The sequence below is a fragment of the Pleurodeles waltl genome, chromosome 6, assembly GCF_031143425.1.
Source record: "Pleurodeles waltl isolate 20211129_DDA chromosome 6, aPleWal1.hap1.20221129, whole genome shotgun sequence".
Taxonomy (NCBI): domain Eukaryota; kingdom Metazoa; phylum Chordata; class Amphibia; order Caudata; family Salamandridae; genus Pleurodeles; species Pleurodeles waltl.
This window is the reverse complement of record NC_090445.1, coordinates 214,537,850-214,562,323: the sequence shown is the minus strand read 5'-3', so window position 1 is coordinate 214,562,323 and position 24,474 is coordinate 214,537,850. Positions and strand designations below refer to the sequence as shown.

General features: G+C 45.7%; 1 protein-coding gene across 19 annotated transcripts in view; it reads right to left on the bottom strand.

Annotated features, from left to right (window-relative positions):
• The window catches only part of GRN (granulin precursor), a 1,029,241-nt gene that overhangs the window by 738,524 nt on the left and 266,243 nt on the right, over positions 1 to 24,474 (bottom strand). For all 19 annotated transcript variants that reach the window (XM_069237890.1, XM_069237896.1, XM_069237897.1 and 16 more), the window contains exon 4: positions 13,805 to 13,889. In XM_069237890.1, the coding sequence (XP_069093991.1) occupies positions 13,805 to 13,889 (85 nt within the window). The remainder of the gene's footprint in view (positions 1 to 13,804; positions 13,890 to 24,474) is intronic.

Genomic DNA, 24,474 nt, shown 5'->3' with positions numbered 1-24,474 from the left:
CTCTTCTGGGTTGGCAGGGGCTCCTGTCCTTCCTGGAACTTCTTTCGACTTCTGGACTTGGTCCCCTTCCTTTGCAAGTCTTCAGGTCCAATAATCCAGCAGTTGTTCTTTGCAGACTTGGTTGGCTGCTGCAAAATCCCAAAAACGAGGTGTAGTGTGTCGTAAGGAAACTTGCAGTACTTTAGTCCTGCTTTTCTGGGTTCTGGGGTGGGGTAATTTACTTACCTTTACTGTATTCTTACTCTCCCAGCGATTCTGCACATACTACACTTGTCTGGGGGGGGGAAATTCGTGATTCACATTCCACTTTTTTAGTACATGGTTTGTGTTGCCCCAGACCTATTTTCTCCCATTGCATTCAAAAAGATTTCCTACTGTTTGCATTTTTCTATGACTATTTGCTTGTCTAATTTTGGTGTCTAGTGTATATATTGTGTATAATATTTACCTCCAGAAGGAGTATTGTCTTTAAGATATTTTTTGCTACTGTGTCACCCAAATAAATACCTTTATTTTTGGTAACCCTGAGTATTGTCTTTACTTGTGTATAAGTACTGTGTAACTAAGTGGTATTGCATGAGCTTTGCATGTCTCCTAGTTCAGCCTAAGCTCCTCTGCTATAACTACCTCTATCAGCCTAAGCTGCTAGAACACTACTACATTCACTAACAAGGGATAGCTGGACCTGGTATAACGTGTAAGTACCCAAGGTACCCACTACAAACCAGGCCAGCCTCCTACACCCAGCGAATGCAAGAGGCTTGCCGTAGTCTGGAGGTTGGAGAAGACTTTCTGGGGGCGTATCCGCCTTCAACAGCCAATCATCAAGGTAGGGGAAGACTGTGACCCCTAACCTGCGCAGATGACCTGCAACCACTACCATCACCTTCTTGAACACCCGAGGGGCGCTGGTAAGGCCAAAGAGGAGCACGGTGAACTGAAAGCGTTCATGGCCTACCACGTATCGTAGGTAACCTCTGTGGGCTGGCAAGACGGGATGTGGAAGTATGCTTCCTGCAAGTCCAACGATACCATCCAATCTCCCGGGTTCAGGGCAGATAAGACCTGAGCCAATGTCAGCATCTTGAACTTCTCCTTTTTGAGGCAGAGATTGGGGGACCGAAGATCTAAGACAGGACGAAGGCCCTTGTCCTTCTTTGGCACCAGAAAGTAGCGGTAACAACCACCACAACCTACAGAGTCGAGTGTCCGGCAGCCCTTAGCTTTAGTGACCGCTCCCTCAAAGCTTTCGGGTTCCTGGCCCGACACTCTGAGCACAACTTTGGGTTGTGATCGCGCTCCAGGCACTAAAGACACACGAGGTGTGGATCCGTCACCAACATCATTCGGTGACAGGAGTCGCAGGGCTTAAAACAAGTCTTGCGGGACATCCCACAACGGAACCACGAACTCGTCAAAAATCGTTCAACAAAAATGTTGTCGTAGTCAAAAAGTGACTGAGGTAGCTCCTTTCTGGATCTGCGCGTAGGCTGGCGCAGAAAGAAAAGAACTGACGTCAGCACACCGGGGTGGCGCCTACATATGACCACAACATCACGGCAAACACGACGCCCGCGCAGTCGACCGACGTTACCTGTCGGCACACAGAGGTACAGTTCGAAGAAAAAGTCTCCGGATCTAGTCTGACGCCTGGGGGAATTCAAAAGGTAAGGCATCTGTAACTAGAAGTCTCTATCAGATATAACCTTTACTATGTCCACTGTGAAGCTTTATTGGACAAAAGAAGAACAAACATGAACACAAACTTAAGTTTTGCCTGCAAAGGCTTGGTGTGTCTACCACCACACCAGTTACCAAATTTCTCCCAGTGACCAGCGTAGATGGATTTCATGAAAGGGCATTGGCCCCCACAAGCATGGCAACTACCTTGGTTGATAAATCGAACACATTTAACCACCTCCACTCAATCTGCATGTATGGAGGTGTAGATTGCAGAGGTTCAGCTGCCTTATTGCAGATACAGGGCGTCCTCGAAGACGATTAGGATGGGCGTCCTCGAAGACTATTAGGATGACATGGGGCTCAGTCTATCATAACTTTGCTCAGAACCCCAGGCAGGAAAGTGCACAGTGGAAACACATAGAAGCCCTGTGTAGGAGGCTGGCTCAGTTTATGGTGTACATCTGTGGTGTGGTACATTATACGGAGTCCAGGCAACCATTAGTGACAATGTTTAGGTGTCCAGATAGCAAAAGCTCTCTAGGGGTAGCTGTGGTGAGCAGCTAAAGCTTATCCAGGAGGAGTGTAAAGCATCTGCAATAGCACAATAGTCAGTCAGTAACTGTTACACAAGAAAGAATCACACCAGGTGTTACAAAAATAAAGTATTCTTTAGTATCACACTAGGTCTACAGTAACATTGGTAGATCTCCCCTTGGAGATATCAACACGCAAAATATACACTTGGCAACAAGCATAGAAATGCATGGAACCCTGGGAGATGGGTGGGCAAACCATATTCAAAGAAAGCGGTATATGAACAGAAGTGCCCAACCAAGGTGAGTGAGTTAGAATTCCAGGGGCTGGGGTGTAGGAAATTACCCAAGGTAAGTACTAGAAATCCCACAGGCCCTCTGCAGTTATTATCGAGCCAGGTGACCCACAGGCTAACACAGGACCGCCGCGATTGGATTTTTATGGTTCCAGGACCCTTCTCTATGGACCCTGAAGAAATCAGTTGGCACAAAGCAGGCTGGAGAGTGCCCTCACCTGTTGATACCCAGAAGACTGGAGTACGTACACCAGGGAGCCAAGGTGCATAGGGGTGAAGTGGCATCAGAACCATTGTTGAAGTAAATGGAAGCCTCAATTGTCCTGCTGCTGTCGTGACCACTGGTGTAACAATGCCCTGGGTACCCAAGTGCCCATATTCTAGGGACTTACATGGGTGTTCCAGGATGCCAATTGTGGGGTGTAAACGTTTAACAGCAACCAAATTTAGAGGAGCGAGCACAGACACTGGCATCCTGATTAGCAGGATCCCAGTGTACTACAGTCTAACTACACTGACACCAGGCAAAAAGTGAGGGTAACTGTCATAAAGATGCTACTTTTCTACACATCATGTCCCATCTCAGACAGAATGCGTCACCTAGCGGGGGACCTGAAGAAAATCCCAATGCACAAAAATACAAACACTGCACATCAGATTGTGGCAAACAGATCTAGCCAGAAGGTACTCCATTGGTATAAGGCAACCTGCACTACCTGAGGATGGAGAGGTCACTCATACCCACAAACGCCAAGATCCACTGACATTCAGGGATCACACTGAATGGTTGGTTATCAGAAAGATGTTCTGCTGGTCATGCCACCCTGCCCACCATGGGGACGGAGGACCTACCAACACAGAACGCAGCATCCCACCCCACCCTGCTTCTGGCACAATCACATGGCAATATTGTTGTCCGTGAAGACTGGCATAATTATCCTCTTAGCAAAAACAACAAGTGATGGACGGAATGCTGAACATTGTCAAACATTCACCCCCAGTACAGTGATCTGGGCCTAAATCCATCGTTTTTTTGCTGCCCATGCCATTCCAGTTTGGACCCAGCCATATGCAAATCAGTCTTGACCCTGTTCCCCATGGGAACAGTCCAGCCCGAACTGCTAGGCCAGGTCTTCCCTGGACTGGAAACAAGCATCCTGGGACCGGTTTCGGGGTTTCACCCCTCATCAGCCAGGCTAGCTTGAATCCAGTGGCATGGGAAGCACGGGACCCACGTCTGGGCATACCCTTCCCACTTAGGGCGACAAAGCAAAAACAACAAGTGATGGACGGAATGCTGAACATTGTCAAACATTCACCCCCAGTACAGTGATCTGGGCCTAAATCCATCGTTTTTTTGCTGCCCATGCCATTCCAGTTTGGACCCAGCCATATGCAAATCAGTCTTGACCCTGTTCCCCATGGGAACAGTCCAGCCCGAACTGCTAGGCCAGGTCTTCCCTGGACTGGAAACAAGCATCCTGGGACCGGTTTCGGGGTTTCACCCCTCATCAGCCAGGCTAGCTTGAATCCAGTGGCATGGGAAGCACGGGACCCACGTCTGGGCATACCCTTCCCACTTAGGGCGACAAAGCAAAAACAACAAGTGATGGACGGAATGCTGAACATTGTCAAACATTCACCCCCAGTACAGTGATCTGGGCCTAAATCCATCGTTTTTTTGCTGCCCATGCCATTCCAGTTTGGACCCAGCCATATGCAAATCAGTCTTGACCCTGTTCCCCATGGGAACAGTCCAGCCCGAACTGCTAGGCCAGGTCTTCCCTGGACTGGAAACAAGCATCCTGGGACCGGTTTCGGGGTTTCACCCCTCATCAGCCAGGCTAGCTTGAATCCAGTGGCATGGGAAGCACGGGACCCACGTCTGGGCATACCCTTCCCACTTAGGGCGACAAAGCAAAAACAACAAGTGATGGACGGAATGCTGAACATTGTCAAACATTCACCCCCAGTACAGTGATCTGGGCCTAAATCCATCGTTTTTTTGCTGCCCATGCCATTCCAGTTTGGACCCAGCCATATGCAAATCAGTCTTGACCCTGTTCCCCATGGGAACAGTCCAGCCCGAAACCGGTCCCAGGATGCTTGTTTCCGGTCCAGTGAGGACCTGGCTTGGCAGTTCGGTCTGGACTGTTCCCATGAGGAACAGGGTCAAGACTGATTTGCATATGGCTGGGTCCAAACTGGGGTGGCATGGTGAGCAAAAGAACGATGGATTAAACCCAGATCTATGACTGGGGGTGAGTGTTTGACAATGTTCAGCATTCCGTCCATCACTTGTTGTTTTTGCATAATTATCCTCTTGACAGATGAGGAAGGCTTTTAGAGACCGACTGATCACTAGAAGCTGGAGAAGATGTATGTTGAGCTGGATCTGCCTTAGATCAGAGGCCTCTCGATCACCACTTACCCAAGGTGACCTCCTCTCAACCGATCCACTGCACATCTGTCACAACTGATAAATCTGGGTGAGGAAGGTAAAGAGACCTGCTGGAGGTCTGGTGGTGCTGCTAAGCCATATTTGAAAGTTTTGAATGGAGTTGGAGAAGTGGCCTTGATGGCCTCAGTTGGATCAGAGGTTCCACTGCAGCGCCCACACAGGACATCTGACATTCATGAGCACGATGCACAAGGCCAGGATCCCAAACCACCATTAAGCCATCCTCTATGAAACCCATGGTTGAACCTGAAACATCCAAATCATATCCAGAATGTCTCAGATTAACTGATGTGGCAGAAAGGCCTTCACTGTGCCCAGGATTGCAGTCCTGGAAACTTGTAAAAGTTTTCTGTTGTGTGAGAAGAGGGGGCAGGGCTTTCTGTCAAGCACAGCCTGAGGCACCTTCTACCTGCCCACCCCTACAGGGAAACACAAAGGCTCCGAGTCTGCAGCCAATGGCTGGGGGATTGTGAGGCCAAGGGGGAGGGACCTAAGAGGCAAAATCATAGGGTGGTTGAATTCAAAACCTGTATTGGACATTGGCTATGCAGTCTCCAAAAACAAGCTGAGATCATGCAGGGGTTCCCAAGCATATCCTGTGCTTGAAAAGGAGCTGAAAACATAAATTACTTCAAAAATACTGAGTCCAGAGCCACATCAGACGGCTAAGCCTGAACAATCCAATGTTGTAACCATTTTGTGAGTTGACAACATGAGATCGGTAGATCAAGCCTGCATAAAGGAATACCAACTCAGCAAGCTAATTATTTTTGTTATTGGTTCTCAGTATACCTATTCCTGCAAACGTGGCCACAAATAATCGAATGGTGATGCAGGTGGTCCTCAGAAAATGTAGATTTTTCGCTTGCTTGGAAACTCGCTTCACTAAGTATGGTCAATAATGAGCAGACCACCATCCACAAGTAGATTAGGGGTGCCTTCATGAAGGCCCCTGTGCAAACATTGGAAGGTGAAGCAGATGAGATTTAAGTCACCAACAGTCTTTCAGAGCTAATCCTCTTTAAGCAGAGGATATAACTTTATACATGTGGCAACTGAAGTTTAACTACTGCTGAGGTCATCGATTAGGCTACTGTTAAATGACCTTCAAGTCTTGTGAATACTTTTCTGGAAAGGATTACCTACAATAAACGTTTCCTGTGAAGGGAGGGGGAGAGGAGAGTGTGAGGGTGTGGACTGATATTTGTGTACCAAAATCAGCAGCAAATTCCCCTGTTGAGTCACAGTGGACCACGCCCCTGAAAGAAAAGCAAATCAGCCAGGAAGGCTTTTTTGCCTTCACGTTGACTTTGAATTGGTCAAATAAATGGGCAAGGAACTTTATCCTGTAATGACTTCAGTTTAGAAGGATAAGTTACTTACCTGTAAATCCTAGTTCTCTTCCAGGGGTATCCTCATCAAAGTCATAAACATTGAATATTTCCGGCCTTGTGCGGGGACCCCGGAGCATATATAAAATACACATATATACAGTATGAAATATGCACGAATATATATAGCATTTTTAGTAGACAAATTTTCATACTAAACTCATATATACATGTGTAAAACAGCAATGCAGACTATAATCATAAACAGGCTAAAATGCTTTATTTCTATGGAGTTTTTTTTTTTTTTTTTTATTGTTCTCAAAATTACAAGAGAGAAAATATCTATCAAAACCACACCACTGAGCCCAGGGAAATCAGAAGTAGTAATCATCAGAGAAAAAAGATAAACTACATTGAAAAACACAAGAGCATTCTTAGCCAATAGGCTGCATGCAGGTTAACACATGAGAACCATAAAAACTTTGGCACCGTGCCTTTAAGACCCTGAGCACCTCCAGTATCCCACCATGCCTCAGGGTTGAAGGAGAGGTGACAGTTGGTTCACAGTTAGGTCAGTACTTTTTTACGGTGACAAGCTGTGTAGCCGATTTGAAAGATAGTGTGTCCTGCACTTCTAGGAGACGTGCGTCCGGGGAGGAGGGTGGGTTGTTTATGACTTTGATGAGGATACCCCTGGAAGAGAACTAGGATTTACAGGTAAGTAACTTATCCTTCTCTTCCAGGGGATCCTCATCAATAGTCATAAACATTGATTAGAGTAGCAAGCCCATCCCTTGACTCTGCGGACTGTCCAATAGAAGTGCAGGAATAGATACGTATCATGCAAACAAATTTCTTAGAGAGGCTTGCCCCACTTGGGTGTCTGCTTTTGCATCTGAGTCCAAACAGTAATGTCTAGTAAATGTATGTACAGACTTCCATGTAGCAGCCTTACAAATTTCAGATATTGGAACATTATTAAGGAGGGCAGCAGTAGCCGCTTTTCCTCTTGTGAAATGCGCTTTAGGTCTAGCAAGTAGTTGTTTGTTAGCCAACTGGTATGCATTAACAATACAACAAACTATCCATCTTGATATGGTTTGTTTAGATGCTGCCTCTCCTGTTCTTAAATGACCATAATTTATAAACAAGTGGTTGGAATGTCTAATCAACTTTGTTTTATCCAAATAAAATTTTAGCACTGTTTTCAGATCTAGGGAGTGCAACGCTTTCTCCGCCGGAGTCTCCGGATTGGGGAAGAAAGTTGGTAGAGAAATAGTCTGATTGATGTGGAATTCTGACACCACCTTCGGTAGGAATGATGGGTGAGTTCACAGAACTACTCTATTGTCGTGAAAGACTGTGTACGGTTCTTTGGAGGGCAAAGCCTGAATTTCACTGACCCTCCTTGCGGAAGTAATGGCTACCAAAAAAGCCGTCTTCCACGTAAGGTGTTGCAAAGAGGCTTTGTGTATAGGTTCTGACAGTACTATGTTCAGCTCCCATGGAGGGGAGGGTTTCCGAATGGGCGGAAAAACCTTTTTCAAACCTTCTAAGAAATCCTTGACTACTGGTTTCGTAAAGAAGGATTCCTGAGAAGGTTATTTACGATAAGCTGTAATTGCAGATAAATGTACCTTAATAGATGATACCTGCAGACCAGATTTTGCCAGATGGAGTAAGTAAGACAGTATGACCTCCTCCTGAGCCCGTATGGGATTCTCACCTTGCTGACAGCACCATATGTAGAACCTCTTCCACTTAAACGCGTAAGAACGCCGCGTGGAAGGTCGTCTGGACTCCTTCAAGATGTTCATGCACTCCTGCGAGAGCCCTAGGTGCCCATACTGCAGGAATTCAGGAGCCATGCTGTCAAACTCAGAGAGGGTAGGTTGGGGTGTAGTACCCTGCCCTCCATCCTGCTCAGAAGATCCAGTCTGCATGGCAGCCTCCTGTGAGGTTGTTCCGATAGGTTGAGTAGATCTGTGTACCAGAACTGACGGGGCCATTGCGGAGCTATGAGAATCATTCTGGTGCTGGATCTGTAAAGTTTGTTGATCACTGCCGGTAAGAGGGGGATCGGTGGAAAAGCGTAGAGAAATATCCCTGACCAGTCGATCAACAGGGCATTCCCTCGAGATCCCGGACGGTAGAACCTGGATGCGAAGTCTGGGCTTTTCTTGTTTACCTCGTCTGCGAAGAGATCCAATGGAGGCCGACCCCATTGAGCGAAGATGTCTTCGACGACTTTGCCGTGTAGGACCCAATCGTGGGCGTCCTCTAGGTGTCTGCTCAGGAAATCTGCTTCCACGTTTTGTTGACCTGGTAGGTGAACCGCTGCAAGCGACATTCCCCTGGCCAGGAGCCAATGCCAGATTGTTTGGGACTCCCGAGAAAGGGGTAGGGATCTCGTTCCCCCTTTTCTGTTCAAATAATACATTGTGGTTGTATTGTCCGTTTGTATTAGGAGAGATTTCCCCTGAATCGATGGAGCAAAAGACTTGAGAGCCAGATGGACCGCTCTGAGCTCCAGCAGATTGATGTGGTATTTCCTTTCGTTGTCGGACCACAGGCCCTGAGCTTGAAGGGGACCTAGATGAGCCCACCATCCCTGAAGAGACGCATCCGTTACCAGAGTGTCGGATGGAATTACCTGGTGAAACGGAGCCCCTACTGACAGGTGAGGTCTGTGCATCCACCATTGCAATGACTGACGTGCTGCTATCGGCAGCCACACTCTGTCCTCCCAGCGACCTGTCCTTTGGCTCCAGTTGTTTTCCAACGCCTCTTGGAGGGGCCTCATATGTAGCCTGGCGTTCGGGACAATGAAAATGCATTATGCCATGGAGCCCAGCAGAGATGTCACCTGACGGGCCGTAGGTGCGTCAGATTTTAACAGGTCTTGACACTTTTTCTTTATTGATAAAAGTCGTTCCTCCGAAGGATACACTCTTTGGAGCTCTGTGTTTAGTATTGCTCCCAGGTAGTGGAGGTTCTGCGTTGGAATCAAGGTGGACTTTTGGTAGTTGACTTGAAGACCTAGAGACTCGAAAACCTTGAGCACAATGTCCCGATGGGTTCTCGCCTGCTCCGGAGAGGAGGCTTTCAATAGCCAGTCGTCTAGGTATGGGTAAATGAAGATTTTTTGTTTTCGTAGATGTGCCGCTACCACTGCCACGCATTTCGAGAAAACGCGGGGGCAGATTTCAGGCCGAATGGTAGCACTTTGAACTGATAGTGCTGTGAGGCTATCTGGAAGCACAGGAATTTCCGATGCTTGGGAATTATCGGAATGTGAAAGTATGCATCCTGCAGGTCGATGGAGCACTTCCAGTCTCCCTGATGTAGCTGAGGGAAAATCTGGTGAAGAGCCAGCATCCTGAACTTTTGCTTTCTTATGTACTTGTTCAGAAGCCGCAAGTCCAGAATTGGTCTGAAAACGCCCTCTCGGCCTTTTTTCGCCACCAGAAAAAAAGGGGAGTAAACCCCCTTCCCTCTGTGCGCGAGTGGAACCTTTTCTATTGACTTTTCGTAAAAGGGCGAGAGCCTCTTTGCGCAATAGGCTGACGTGAGACGGATTGCATTTGGTTGGTGGCAAGTGCAGTGGAGGTTGACAGAAAAGAAGAGAGTAGCCATTCTCGACAATGTTGAGCACCCATTTGTCTTTTGTGATAGAACGCCACTCGTGAATAAAGTCTGTGATACTTCCCCCCCCACCAGAGTGGTGCACAGTGTTAAGGGAAGCGAGTCCTCATTGCTTGGCCGGCGCTTTGGGTGTGGACTGTTGTGGTCTACTTGACCCTCGTTCCCTTGTGGCCCTACGAGACTGAAAAAGCGGGCGTCCTTGCCTCTGCTGTGGCCTCTGGGACCAGTGAGGGGTTTGAACCCTCTGCTGGAAAGGGCGCCTGTCATAAGGTCTATACCTTCGCCTGAAGTCCTTCTTCCTCTCCAGGCCTACTGCCCTCATGGTGTCCGCTTCCGTCTTCATGCGCGCCATTTCTTTGTCCGTATGGGTACCAAACAGCGAGTTCCCGCTGAATGGAAGATTTAGGATGCGCTGTTGTGCTTCCTGTTTTAATCCAGTCAGTCTCAACCATGAAGACCTTCTTGCACAGATCCCATGTGCGTACCCATGTGCAGCTAAGTCTGCCCCATCTGCTGCTGCGCTGATGACCTGGTTGGAGACCAGACATCCCTCTTGAAGGATCTCTTGGAAGTCCTGCCTGTCCTCTCTAGGTAATGTTTCTGTGAACCTGTTCAGAGTCCCACAGTGAATGGTCATATCTGCCTAGGAGTGCAGACGCGCTGGAGACCTTCATCATAGATGCTGCCGGGCCGCACATTTTTCTCCCCAGAGAGTCTAGATGTCTGCTCTTTGTCCGGTGGAACCGTGGAGGATGATGCCACTGAGTGAGTTTTTCGGGCTGTGGCCAATATGACAGAGTCCGGCGGCGGATCCGTTCTTAGAAATAAAGGATCTTGTTCAGGCACTTTATATTTTTTCAAAATCCTAGCAGGAGCCGATTTGAGGGTGGCTGGCGCTAAAAAGGTGTCCATAGTTGGCTGCAACAGACCAGGCACTAGCGGCAGTAGCTTTTTTGAAACTGCTCTATGCTGTAGAGTCTAAAAAATGACTGATGAGGAGGTGTATGGTTCTGGAACCTCTATGTTTAGCTTCTGCACTCCCCTGACAAGCACCTCATTAAAAGTAGTGATGTCGTCCACCGGTGAAACCCTAGCTGGTGGAGAATCTGTTAAGGTGGGGGGAGTATCGTCTGACGGATGACCCCGACGATGACCAAGAGGGCGACCTTCTGTGCCTTGATCGTGACCTAGATCGTTGCTGGGAACGTGGCCTGCTGCAAGACGCTGTAGCAGAGCGCCCAGGCCTCGTGGTCGGCTGGCGAGAGGCAGAACGAGGCCGTCCTGCCCACGCTGCCGGAGATGGTGTTCTCGGGAGAGAGGCAGTAGGAGAGTACATCCGTGAATACTGTGAATCTGGGGAGGCCGTTGGTCTGTTAAGGCTCTCCAACCATCTTGGTGACAAATTTATGGGTGAGACATGCCCCGACGATGCCGCTCTCGACCCAGATGAACCACTTCTTATGGAGACCACTGGAGATGGAGTGGTCTTATCTGCTGGCGGAAGCCGATGTTCTGCTCCCTGCAAGACAGGTAAAACCTGTGTCGATGTCGACAGCAGTAATGACGTCGAAGGGAGCGCTGCCGGTTGTTCCCGTCTCGACGTTGAGTGTCTCTACGTTGAGTGTCTTGACGTCGAACGGCGATCTCTGGACCACGACCTGCTCACAGTCGTGTGCCTCGACGTCGAGCGGTGGGTGGGCGACGGCAGATGTCCTCGCTCTCGCCGCTGGGGCGATTTCGACGTCTCTCGACGTCGAGGGGCGCGAGGCCTTCGGCGGCGAATGGGCACGCCGATGATGGCTCTACGTCGATCGGCGGGTTGCCGTCAACGTAGATATGCCCCTGGGATGGCCATGTTCTCTCAACGCCCTATCCTTCGACGTCGGTCGGGTCGCCGTCGACCTATGGCGGTGAGATGGTGGCAGCGACGTCGTCGACGGGGAACAAACAGGTACTTTCCTACCTGCTGACGTCGATCTAGCCTGTCTCTCCTGAGAGTAGCTTGTTGGCTGCCTGGGAAGCGAAGAGGATGATGTTTTCTGCCTCTCGTGAAGCCCACGAAGCCTGATCTTTTCTCTGTCCTTCAGAGTCCTCTTTGACATGTTCTTGCAGTGTTTGTAAGTGTCAGGGCAGTGACTCTGAAGCAAGCACACAATACATAGTGTGTGGATCTGACTGGGCCATCTTCCCACAGGAAGGGCATTTCACAAAAAGTGAAGGCATTTTTTTTGACAGGAAAAAACTTCCAAACTCAGACAATGATGTTAGATGTTGAGTAAAGTAGGAAAAAACGCTGTTCTAAAGTATTTTTCTGAGGAAAACTCAGAAAAACAGAGCTCAATGCTCCAGGATCCTCTCAGAAGAAGCCGGAAAAAAGAACTGACCTAACTGTGAACCAACTGTCACCTCTCCTTCACCCCTGAGGCATGGTGGGATACTGAAGGTGCTCAGGGTCTTAAAGGCACGGTGCCAAAGTTTTTATGGTTCTCCTGCGTTAACCTGCATGCAGCCTATTGGCTAAGAATGCTCTAGTGTTTTTCAATGTAGCTTTTTATCTTTTTTCTCTGATGATTACTACTTCTGATTTCCCTGGGCTCAGTGGTGTGGTTTTGATCGATATTTTTTCTCTTGTAATTATGAGAACAATAAAAAAAAAAAAAAAAAAACAACTCCATAGAAATAAAGCATTTTAGCCAGTTTATGATTATAGTCTGCATTGCTGTTTTACACTTGTATATATGAGTTTAGTATGAAACTTTGTCTACTAAAAATGCTATATATATTTTTCGTGCATATTTCATACTGTATATATGTGTATTTTATATATGCTCCGGGGTCCCCGCACAAGGGCGGGAATATTCAATGTTTATGACTTTGATGAGGATCCCCTGGAAGAGAACATTTTCTTTCTAGTGTCAGTTGATACTTTTCTCTATCCCTCAAATCACATGAAAACCATCTATATCTTAGTGTAAAAATAAGTCGACACAACCTTATTCATAGGGGAGGGGAGTCATCACTTGCCTTCATAGAATGACACGTTACAAATAGTTTTGATAGCAGTGCTTCAAAAAGGTAGGATGCTAAGAGTTCCACTGCACAATCATACACTACACTAAGAGTGAAAAGGTCCTGAGGTTATCCATGCTTAAATCAAATCAAACAGGGTAACTATGCAAGCCATTTAGTGTGGTCTAACAAATTCAAGCTCCTGCATCGAGCACATCAAATCTATGGCCCAGGCAATCTGTAGTAACGCCAGCCTTCTGCAAAATTCGAAAAGAACCTAACCATGTCTGAAATTCAAGTGCTTAAGTGTACTCCAAAGTTCTCCACATAAAAACCAACATTTGCTAATGCAAAATCATAGATGAGATCCCTGTAGCTGCAATCAAAATCAATGTAAATATTAACCCCAATTGCCCAACCGTCTACTTAATAGGTGCAATATCGAACACCAGAGATAGGTCAAAAACAGGATACAAGACCTAAATAAGAGAAACATATGTAACTCTCCCAAATAATTTTAATCTCATTACCTTTAATGAGATTACAAATGTGGTGCAGAGGCCCAGTAACATGGCAATGAACAGTCCCACTGCCCAGGAGCTAAATAGTGCTCGGGTCCAGCATCCAGGAACACTGGACTGTCCTTTACAGTATAGTTCTTTTCTGCAGATATAGAAGACATTTTAATTTCACCAAAAATAATCTTGACCTTCGAATATCTGACCCCTATTTTGTCTGTTTCCCTATGAGCTTGAGATCAGTACTTTCAGTATTAATGTATTTTGCTAGGTTTTAATCATCACTTTACTATCTTACAATAAATAGTAGGTTAGTAGCTCAACATACCTGGGCGCCTGAGACATGACCTCCCATCAGCGCTACACAAGAAATCTTGGGGACAGCAATGCCTTCCATCGTCGCAGGATACTGCCTATTAAACAAGAACAACTTCCGTTGGCAGGTAAAATGAGCAGAGAAGGAAGCCCTTGTCATGCAGAAGCTAGGAAAAACATCAAAGGACAAGGAATACAAGCTAACTGCTTTTATTAAGAAAAAAAAAATTGCGTATCTGTACCATCAGCTCCCTATCGTGTGAATCTTCATTAAGTTCATGAACACCAATACACGAGGAAAATAAAAAAATACTGTTACCATGGTATCCTTTCTAGTGGTACTTCATAATCAAAAAAGTGGACATGTATCAAAAAGAAACGCAATTAAATGTTAAATTGTAGTCAAAAGCATTACAATCTATACTCATTTTAATTTTCTTCTTAAAAAAAAAAAAAATGAAATGAAACTCTTCCGATTGGCATATTAGATATTTAAGAATGGTTTGAAATAAAACCTCTGCCTCAAGCTTTTCTACCTTTGCCCATTTCTTTCCCTCTTCTAATTTTGCTTTTTTCAATGTTGATTTTCGCTCCCTTTTAGGCCTTTTTCCTCCCCTACGTCCCCAATGGTCTGTACTCCGCTTCATATGGTATGTAGTGCTCTAGAAATACCTACACAAACAAATACAGTACATTCTCTTGTATTGGAAAAGCCACACTGTCTCTTTTGTTAAGCCAGAGAAAGTCCAAAATTTCACAAAGCAGCACATTAACACTTGGTCATACACTCCAGTTAGACTGTCTACTAAAAGATAGAGGATCTAAACTTAAGATGTCTATTTGAATTTTAAGGAAGACTGTCAACTTACTTTCTTTTCCATCATGTGATCTTCAGTTGTATCTATAACCACTGAACGAAATATCAAGTTGATCAAGAGAAGTAGCAATAAGAGGTAGCTTTGGACTCATCCAGTTAACCCCTTTGTCGCCTAGGACGTAATGGTTATGTCCGGTGGTGAAGCGCTGGGGCACCACGGACGTAACCATTACGTCCTGGTACCGGGCCACAGGGGGAGCGCAAGCACTCCCCCTGTTGGCCTCTCACCCCCCGGCCATGGGCAGGTATGGAATGGGAATCGCTTCCCACCACCCCCTTCCGCCCCCAGCCCTCTCCCGTGACGTCTTATGTCATCAGCATGCAATCGCGCGCTGACCTCATCAGAGGTCGTCCCCATCGCGCATGAAACTCAGAGAAATGCTTGCATTTCTCTTCTGATCAGGGGGTGAGGGTGATCAGAGAGGCATCAAAAATGCCCACTGGACACCAGGGAGTTTTTTGTTTTTTATATATATATATATATATATATATATATATATATATATATATATATATATATATATATATATATATATATATATATATATATATATACACATATATATATATACATATATATATATACATATATATATATATACATATATATATATACATATATATATATACACATATACACACACACACACACACACACACACACACACACACACACACACACACACACACACATATATCCCTTCACACAATGAAGGGGAGCGACCCCTTGTGCAGGGGTCGCTTCTCTGGAGGGGGTGGGGGAGCATTTATTTTAAGGCCTTTTCTGTCCCCCCTTGTAGGCAGATCGGCCTATTTTAATTAGGTTGATCTGCCCCCAAGGGGGCAGAAACCACTAAGCACCAGGGATTATTTTTTGCGACAATTTCGTGCAAGGGGAGCGACCCCTTAGGCAAGGGTCGCTTCCTCTGGGGGGCAAATTTATTTTAGGCCATTTCCACCCCCCCTCCCCCTTTTGGGGCAGATCAGCCCCTTTTTTAATAAGGTCAATCTGCTCCCAAGGGGTGGGGGGGGGGGCGCGGAACCACTATGCCCCATGGATTTTTTTTAATTTATTTAATATTTATTTAATTTTTTTCCAGATGGGAAGGTAGGTAAGGGTCGTTTCCCCTAGGGGGCAAATTTATTTTAGGTCATTTCTGCCCCCTTGGAGGCAGATCAGCCTATTTCTATTAGGCCCATCTGCCCCCTTAGGCACCAGGGATTGGTGTATGTGTGTGTCTTGTTTGGGGGGGGGGGGGGGGGGGGGGCAGCCCCTTGAGCAAGGATCGCTCCCCATGGGGGCACCTTACTGTTGGCCATTTCTGCCCCTCCTCAGGGGCAGATTGGCCTATGTTTTGTAAAGCCCATCTGCCCCCAAGGTGTTTTGGGGGGGGGGGGGGGAGGGGGTGGGGGTGGAGGGGTGGGGGGGAGGGGGTGGCCCACTAGACACCAGGGAAGAATAAAATAAAAAAAAAGAAAGTCAGGTGATGGCTACCAACTAGTATGGGCATAACCCCCCGCCCTAACTGAAGGGGTTAACAGTTTTTCAGCTCTCCCCCACATGCTAAAAGATCTTATCCCAACGGCAAGCAAGAGGACATTTAATTATTTGGGGTTTTGGTTTTACATTTGGGCCATGAGAGCTTGGCTAACTCTCAAAATCATCCCACTTGGAATGGTGAGGGCTGCACTTTTTTGGACATTAGGACGCTGCCATCTAGAAAATCTACGAGACCTAGATACATCTGAAAACTAAATATCTGGGTGAGTCCAGGGTGGTGTGCTTCACATGCACCTTGCACCATTTTCTTACCCGCAATGCCCTGCAAACATCCAACTTTGCTTGAAATCACATTTTCCCCACATTTTTGTGATTGAACCTTCCGGAATCTGCAGGAATCCACAAAATTCTTACCACCCAGCATTGTCCCATCTATACTGATAAAAATCCTGCCACACGTTTCAGCCTAAAAACTTTTTTTTTTTGTTTAGTTTTTTTCCAAAATGCCCTTTTAGACCCGCTTTGGTTCCCCCTCAATTTAGACATGTTTTTGGCTCTTCCCTGTCACAGGCACTTGGCCCACCTACACAAGTGAGGTATCATTTTTTATCGGGAGACTGTGGGAAAGTTGGGTGGTAGGAAATTTGTGCCGGTGCTGTGATCCCACTGGGGGATCCACACAAGTCACACCTCCCTCGACACCCTCAGGTCTCTAGTTTTCAGAAATGTCTGGGTTTGGTAGGTGTCCCTAGATGGCTGCTGAGCCCAGGAACAAAAACGCAGGTGCCCCTCCACCCTCCCCCTTGCAAAAACAGGTAGTTTTATAATTGATAATTTTGGGACTTGGGACTTTAGATGTCAAAGAAGTCACTCCATAGAATGGAAAAGTGGCAGGGATGTGTTGTGAAACTGAGAATCCATCAGGAGAACAAGTTATTTAATCTCTAACATTCTTTCTGGTGGATATTGAGAACTGTAGGTTCCTCACCTTCAAAACAGAGAGCAAAGCAGAACCTCCCAAAAGGTAGAGAGCCTGGGGACAGGACTCAGACTAAAAGCTATGCAGAGAGCAAAGTGAACTTTTAGCCAGACCTTGCTATGTAGGTAGTAGTGCTCTGTGAACATATGTCCCGACATACACTTCGCAGCCTGGAAGATATCAAGAACAAGCATTCCTGATGCCAATGCAGTACTCTTGGTGGTACAGGCTCAAGCCCTCGGGGCTGCTTTCTTGACCAGTGCAAAGCAGATCCTAATGTAGCGCAACATCCACACAAAAAAGGTCCTCTTTTGGGAGATAAGAATTGATCATCATAGAATAACAATGACATTAGGGAGGAAAGCCCCACCTATACTAACATTTCTGGGGAAATAGTATAGGGATGTTGTATCGATAGGACCTGCATCTCACTCACACAGCGTACTGAGATGACAGATAATGAAGGCTGTTTTCAACATCAAACTACATACATTTAAAGCGCGTGCACATAAGCAAGTCAAAACTGGGTTAATGTCCCACAAGGGCATCACAAATTGTTTGCAAGGAAACACGTTACAGCTGGTGATTAAAACAAGGATAGTTGGTATGGTACACGCAGAAAGGGACAATGAGTAACCTTTCACAATGCCTACTTCAAGGCCTTGCTTGGGGGGAAAAAAACAAAATGAAAGCTTTGCTTGTGGGTGATCAATATCTTGGCCTCCATAACCAGAAACATTTTTTTCCAGTGCCTTGCATGGAGAGGCTCTGCTGAAAGGCATCTGGCTAGGATAACCTCAGTCAGCAATTCAAACCCATTCAACTGCCACCATTCAGTCTCCACGCATGTAGGTGTAAAGTTGTAGCGATTCAGATATAGGACCCAGCTTTTATGCTGAAACAGAAGGTGCTCCCAAAGTGAAAGGCAAATGCTCATGCTCGGAAGCTCTGGGTTCCATAACCCCTGGTCCATTCCAGAGCAGTCAAGAGGATTTAGGCCCAGTCTTTCTTGATCTTGTTTGGAACGAGCGGCAGGGGACGTATCTGCGGAAAAAGTACTGAAATCCCATGTTTCAATCCAGCCAGAATGTGCCTCTTAACAAGCACCCTGCAGGAAAACCCAGTGTGCACAGATTACTAATGTAGATTCCAGTAGTGTGTATTAGAGCTAGCAAGTGCTCCCAAAGTTTCTGAAGGCTCCCTGCACCACACCAGAGGATGGAGATGCCACTTGTAAGCTGTCACTCTGCCTGCTCATTTTGACCACTCTGACATTCAGTGATCCTGCCATGTGTTTGGCAACCAGAAAGATATTCTATTGTGCCAGCCACTTCTAGAGGCACAGAGCCTCCTATGACAAGGCCACAAACCTCACTCCACCCTGTTTGTTGAAGTACCACAAGGTGGATGTTTTGTCAATGAAAACTTGCACCACCTACCCTCTGATGGATTGCCTGATGCTGCAGCAGACTGCTGGGAGCAGGTTTCTGCTGTAGACTAGACTACTTAATCACACATCCCCTAAGTGACTCCCCTCAACACAGTAGCAACATGGCTGTCACAAGTGAGTTCTTGGTGAGGAAGGGACAGACTGCCATCTGACAAAAACCACTGCAAATGTTGAAGTGCCTCTCTTGAAACCCAAATAGGGCCAGCACCAATGCTTATCCCACTGGGATTTGAGGTACCACTGAAGGGCTCTGAGAAGAATGCACAGGAGCAGGGGACTAAGGAATCCCAGAGCCAGAGATGAAGGACTGATCCCAAAACTTCTGAATCAAACCCTGAATATCCTGGACTCACTGTTATGGAGGATAGGCCTTGAGTAACACTGTGACCATAATTGCTCCCAATGAAGGAAGTCTTTGTGTGGCTCAGTTGGAACTTCAGCTAGTTTATGATGATACTCAAAGATATCAAGAGTTCTGCTTTAATCCATCAGTCTGCCATGGTGGACTGTCAGAGGTATGGGAATACACTAACCCCAGCCACTGAGGACTTCCTCCTACCACTGTCCTCATTTTCGTAAACATCCAAGGGGCAAAGGAAAAGCCTAAGGGGAGCAGGGGTGTGGAATTTAATAAAATATCTACTTGTCCATGGGATAGGCTGTGTCACAAATGTACTTGTCCAATAAAAAATAAAAAACACACTTGTCCCTTTGGTGCCAATTAGTGCGGTGACAAATTATGGCAGCAATTTCATTATATACCAGCTCTGATAATAGACTCTCAGACTATGCCAGGGCTTATACTATAGTACGGTTTGAATACTAGCAATTCATTTATTTTGCCGCCATTCCAAAGATTACATACTGGTGCTGGAAGTAGTGGTGAACAATAGTTCCAGGTATGGAACGCCCTTTTGAATCTGTGCAAACCTACCAACTTGGATGTTTTAGTGGTTTTCAACAGCTCTTCTCTGATCTTTCCCATACTGAGAAAGATTGGAAATTCACTCCTGGCAAGGAGAAAAGTAAAACTTCTTCCAGAGTTTTGAGGGGGTGGGGAGAGAGAGAGAAAGTGGATGGAGGAAAGTTTACTTGTAAACATTCAACAGATATTCGCATGAGCAAATCTAATCATGCATATTTCCTTGTGCTAAAATGCAGTTCACAAATATTTTTTAAGAGTACGATTTCCTGGCCTACTTTTTCAAATTCATGAAAGCCATAAAGGTGCGTTAATACAAGGACATATACCATGGGTGCACTTTTGTGACTTTCTTTAAGAATTGGGCCCCTAATTAGGTCTGTTGTTACTAATACCTTTTGATGTTATTAAAATCATATCTGTTGCTTGGCTGGCTTCACTGTTAATGACAGCATTCTGCTCTTTCACAAGGAACATATTCGCACACAAAGTAGTTTTGTTCAGTACCAGGGACTAAGCAATTAGTGCTTTGAGACCCAAAAATATTTTTTTCTTTTTGCCAATGTTTGTTATAATGGTGCAGGCCTGGCAGCTCTCACAACAATTAAGTTTTACAAAATCAAAGTCAAAACAAGACACACTGATAAAACCAAAAGGCTGACCATCAATGTCGCACATATTGGCTTGGCCAATGCTGGTTTATTCTCAGGTTTCTCTAAATACATTGATTTTCCATTTTGAATATTTTAGCATGCATCAACACATCTAACTAAATGATGCGTCTAAAAAAATGGTAACTAAAATTTCACGCTAGTTTACCAAAACTTTTTCTAGCTGCATTTTTTGTGAACATTTTATTATGTAAGCCAAGAATCAAACTTGCTTTCAAGGTTCTTCAAATATTTGCATCTGATCAGAGGGCATTCTGGTAGCATTATACGTAGCTTCATATAGTTAAAGTTTCAAAACATCTGTACACACGTTTATGAGGGAACCACTCGGTAGTGCAGTTCAAGCTTACAACATTTCCTTAGAGAGATCACCTTAATAATAAAAGCTTTGCATTAATGAACCATAAATACAAACTTGAACAGCATTAACATATGGACATAAATATTATCTTAACAGCAGACAATGCCCTGGACAAAATAAAAATGAAAACTTGTCCTTGACCCCAATGAGTATGTCGTGGGCATTGGGCTACAGGAATTCCACACTCCTGCGGGGAGCATGGCAATTGATAGGGTTCCTGTCCTGCCCTGAACCTCAAGTAAGGTAGGGACTGCAAGGCGGATATATGGAAATCAGTGTCCTGCAAATCCATGTACACCATTCAGTCTCCTGTACCTATGGCAGTTATGATCTGAGCCAAAGTGAGTATTTCAAACTGGAGTATTTTGAATATGTCCTATTCCAGAAAGGAAATCCAGGGTAAGCCAGAAGCTGAGTCCTTTTGGGTATGACAAAGTGGTGTGAATAGCGTCCTTTGCCTTTCTCAGAGTATGGAACAAAGAGTTACCACATCAGGACTGTCATATTGCTCCTCTGAAGTTCCCCCAGGGGAAAGAAGAACTAAAGGGCAGAGATTGGCACCTGATCTGTAAGGGTCTATCTGACGTGATGGATCTCTTGCCAGGAAGGTAGTACCGTATACTGCCTCCAACTAGCCTGACCAGAGTCAGAGGATTAACAAAAACATCTTGCCAGGCACCGCAGAAGGATGAGGAGGAGGAATTGGAGGACTGTCACCATGCAGTGTCTGAAGGTGGAATACCCCTGGCCAGGAAATGATTGTTCTTTGCTGTATTACTTGTTGGAAAGGCTGGCGCCAACCATAGTCCAGGCCCCTAAAATAGATTCTGTGAATCTACTAAATTGATGGGGGAATTATTTCTCTGGCATCAGTAACCCCACAAACAGCACACAATAATTTGGCAGCCCTTAAATCACTCCAGTGCAAAGTCCAGTTTTCCCCCAAAGTGTCTGGACCCATCAAAGGGCATCTCTAACGGCACTTAACCAGAAAATCCAGTCAACTTCATTCATGTGTGCCTCCTGAGCACAACACTGCCAATAGCCCTGAAAAAGACTGACCCACGCAGATAATGTACTTAGCCATCATGCATTGTTTGAGCCAGAGAAGCGCTGAAGTACTCCAGACTGACAAGATTTTGCTAGCCATGCACCACAGATCATGTGCGTTCCTGCTCACTAAACAGACCACATTTGTTGAGCCAAGGGCCAGGCTAACAGCCCAAAACATGCTCTTATAAAAGCATCAATCCTTTTGGATTCCGTAAATTGGATTGTCGGAAAGGAATTAGTATTGGCCTCAATAGTCTAGGCATGCACAAAGAGGCTCTCAGGTATGGGGTGCTTAGGCGTAATGCCTGGATCACTGGACCCAGGCAGCTGCTGCTTGACTACTGGCCAGCTGACAGGCTGGCAAGAACAACGCTTGGACCGTGTAGCCATCAAGGATTCAATAGGAGCTTCATTAAATGGTAGCAAGAGCTCCGATTAAGTCAATCAAAGCTGTCAGGAAATTTGTTTTTGCCTCAACTTCCCTCCAGACCGCTGCCTAAAGGCAAGTCCTTTCCTCTGTTGGTAGCCCATTTGCGAGTCTAGCTCCCTTGCAGGATAGGCACCTGGTCCACAAGATATTTTGTAAATTCAAGAATAGTTCATCACTACTAGTAAGGGGGTAGTAATCCATCACCTTCTTGCTCTCTAGTGTCACATGCGACCAAATGAAACTCTTGTATAGCGTCAGAGTCAAACAGATTGGAGCCTCTGCTGATAGTTGTGTTGTGTCAAAGGCACTGGGTTAGAGTCAGAATACATAATTGATGGTTGTACGAGAAGGCTCACATAGCATGACATTGGTGGAGCTCAAGATAATGTTGGCTCAGGGTCTGACATGGGCATCAAAACTGGGTCATCTATTAGCATGGGTGGAGTCCGTATCCATGCTAAGGTGACAGGAACTGGCATGAATCTTGGAGGACAGTTAAGACGTTTGCATCAGAGTCTGTACAGCCCCAATATTAGGTCCAAAGTTTACAGGCTACACCAGGGGTGGAACCTCCCAACAGTAATCCGAATGAAAGCCCCTGAGCCTCCATGTTGTCTAAAATGCACACCAGAGGGAGTCTGAATTGCACTAAAGATGTGCAACATTGCCAGGTTTGACGACCGCACAAGAAACTCCGTGCCAGTCAGGACCAGCTGAAGAATCTGTTCCAAAGCCTGGTCTTTAAAAGGAATGGGATGTTCATCTTAGCACCCTCATAGCTTTTTTTTTTTTTTTTTTAGCAAGAGTGGGGAGATTGGGTCAAGTACTATTTCATCTGTGTTTAAGATAGGACTTCAACTGACCCAAAGACTTCAAGTGGGAAGTGGATTGGTTGCAGAAAGCTTTGTGGCTGGGGTCACAACATGGGGCGAGAGCTGAGCTCCAACCACAATTTCTTTTAACGGTAACACCTTTGGGTGCATGAGAGCACACGTCTCTCAGCTTTACAGTCATCAGGGAAGCCCAAGAAAGGCACACCTTGTGCGAGTCTGACCAGCATCTGCTTCCTGCAGTCGTGGCATGGTTGTTTTCAGAGTGAACAGGATTCCATAGAACAGTAGCTAAAAGTTTTAGACTCATTGTAAGAATGACAAGTCAGCAGTGGCGGCTGCGGAGGAGCATCAAGCCACCCCCCTCCGCCCCCATACAACCAGCAGCAACCGCTGCAAACCCTTTCACAAGGAAAGGATAATAAAACAAGTTTATTATCCTATCCTTGTGAAAGAGGCGGGGCATTGTGGGGTGACCTGGACGAGGCGAGTGCACTCCTCTCAGAGCGCATGTGTGTTTGGCCAGCCGTCTCGTGCATGTAAAAAGTAAAAGGAAAAAAAACACAAAGTACCCGCAGGAGCCTGAGGGCAGTGGAAGGACACTGACTATAGAGAGGAAGCTATACTTGGTCCATGCTCCACAGCAGACACATACAAAGACCCAGGAGAAAGCAGAGCCACGGACTAGTAAGAAGCAAGGAAACTGGAGTGACAGAGCCAACCAAACGAAAGTAGTAAATAATGGACTGGTTCTTAAGCTTTTTTTAAAAAAAAATTTAAACACGAGATTTCACAAGCACAGCACAATGCTATGCAGACAAAAACTAATAAAATAGATATGAAATTATAGTAGTAAGCTTTGCCTTGGCTATATACAGGGTGAAAGAGTGGTTTCAGTTAAGGTGTGCTTGTAACAAAGGGCATTAACTGCAAGAGGATAAAACTTGAGAACTGATTTTTCAATGGTGAACTTTCTAATGTAAAGAGGTCGCTGCTCTTCAATGTCATTTTACTTGTGTAAAGTAAGAGGAGAGGATCCTTGTCCCCTGCTCATAGGTTGGTGACTAATCATTTGAACCCCCATGAGGAATTATATGAAAATATGTACGTGACCAAGAAATAGAAAAAAGAAATAGGAAGCAATTATTTCTCCAGGTAATTCATGTGTATGTTTATTATATCACCTGTATATGCAATTAACCGCAGGTTTGTAAGAATGAACTTCTTGAACCAAGGGAGGCATTTGTCATGATTGATCTAGAGCTGGAGGAAATTTAACACATAAAAAAGGGCAGTAAAACCTTGTTTGATTCCAAAAGAGATATGCTTCTTTTCTGGGTGGATGGGACATAGCTTATGCTTGTTTAAGAGACCTTAGCATGCTTCTGCACGAGGAACGGCCTGCAAAAGACAGACCAAGAACAAATCAGTTTAAGAGCCACACAATTGGCTGTAATCTGAATAGGAGGAAACTTGTGACAAGCATAATGCAACATTGCCCTTTACAGATCTAGTGTGCATTGTCAAGTGGATATGCTGAATTAGAAGTGCATGGTTTTAAAAAGTACTAAAGATGTTAATTATCTTTGGTAACGCCTTATCTGGTAGA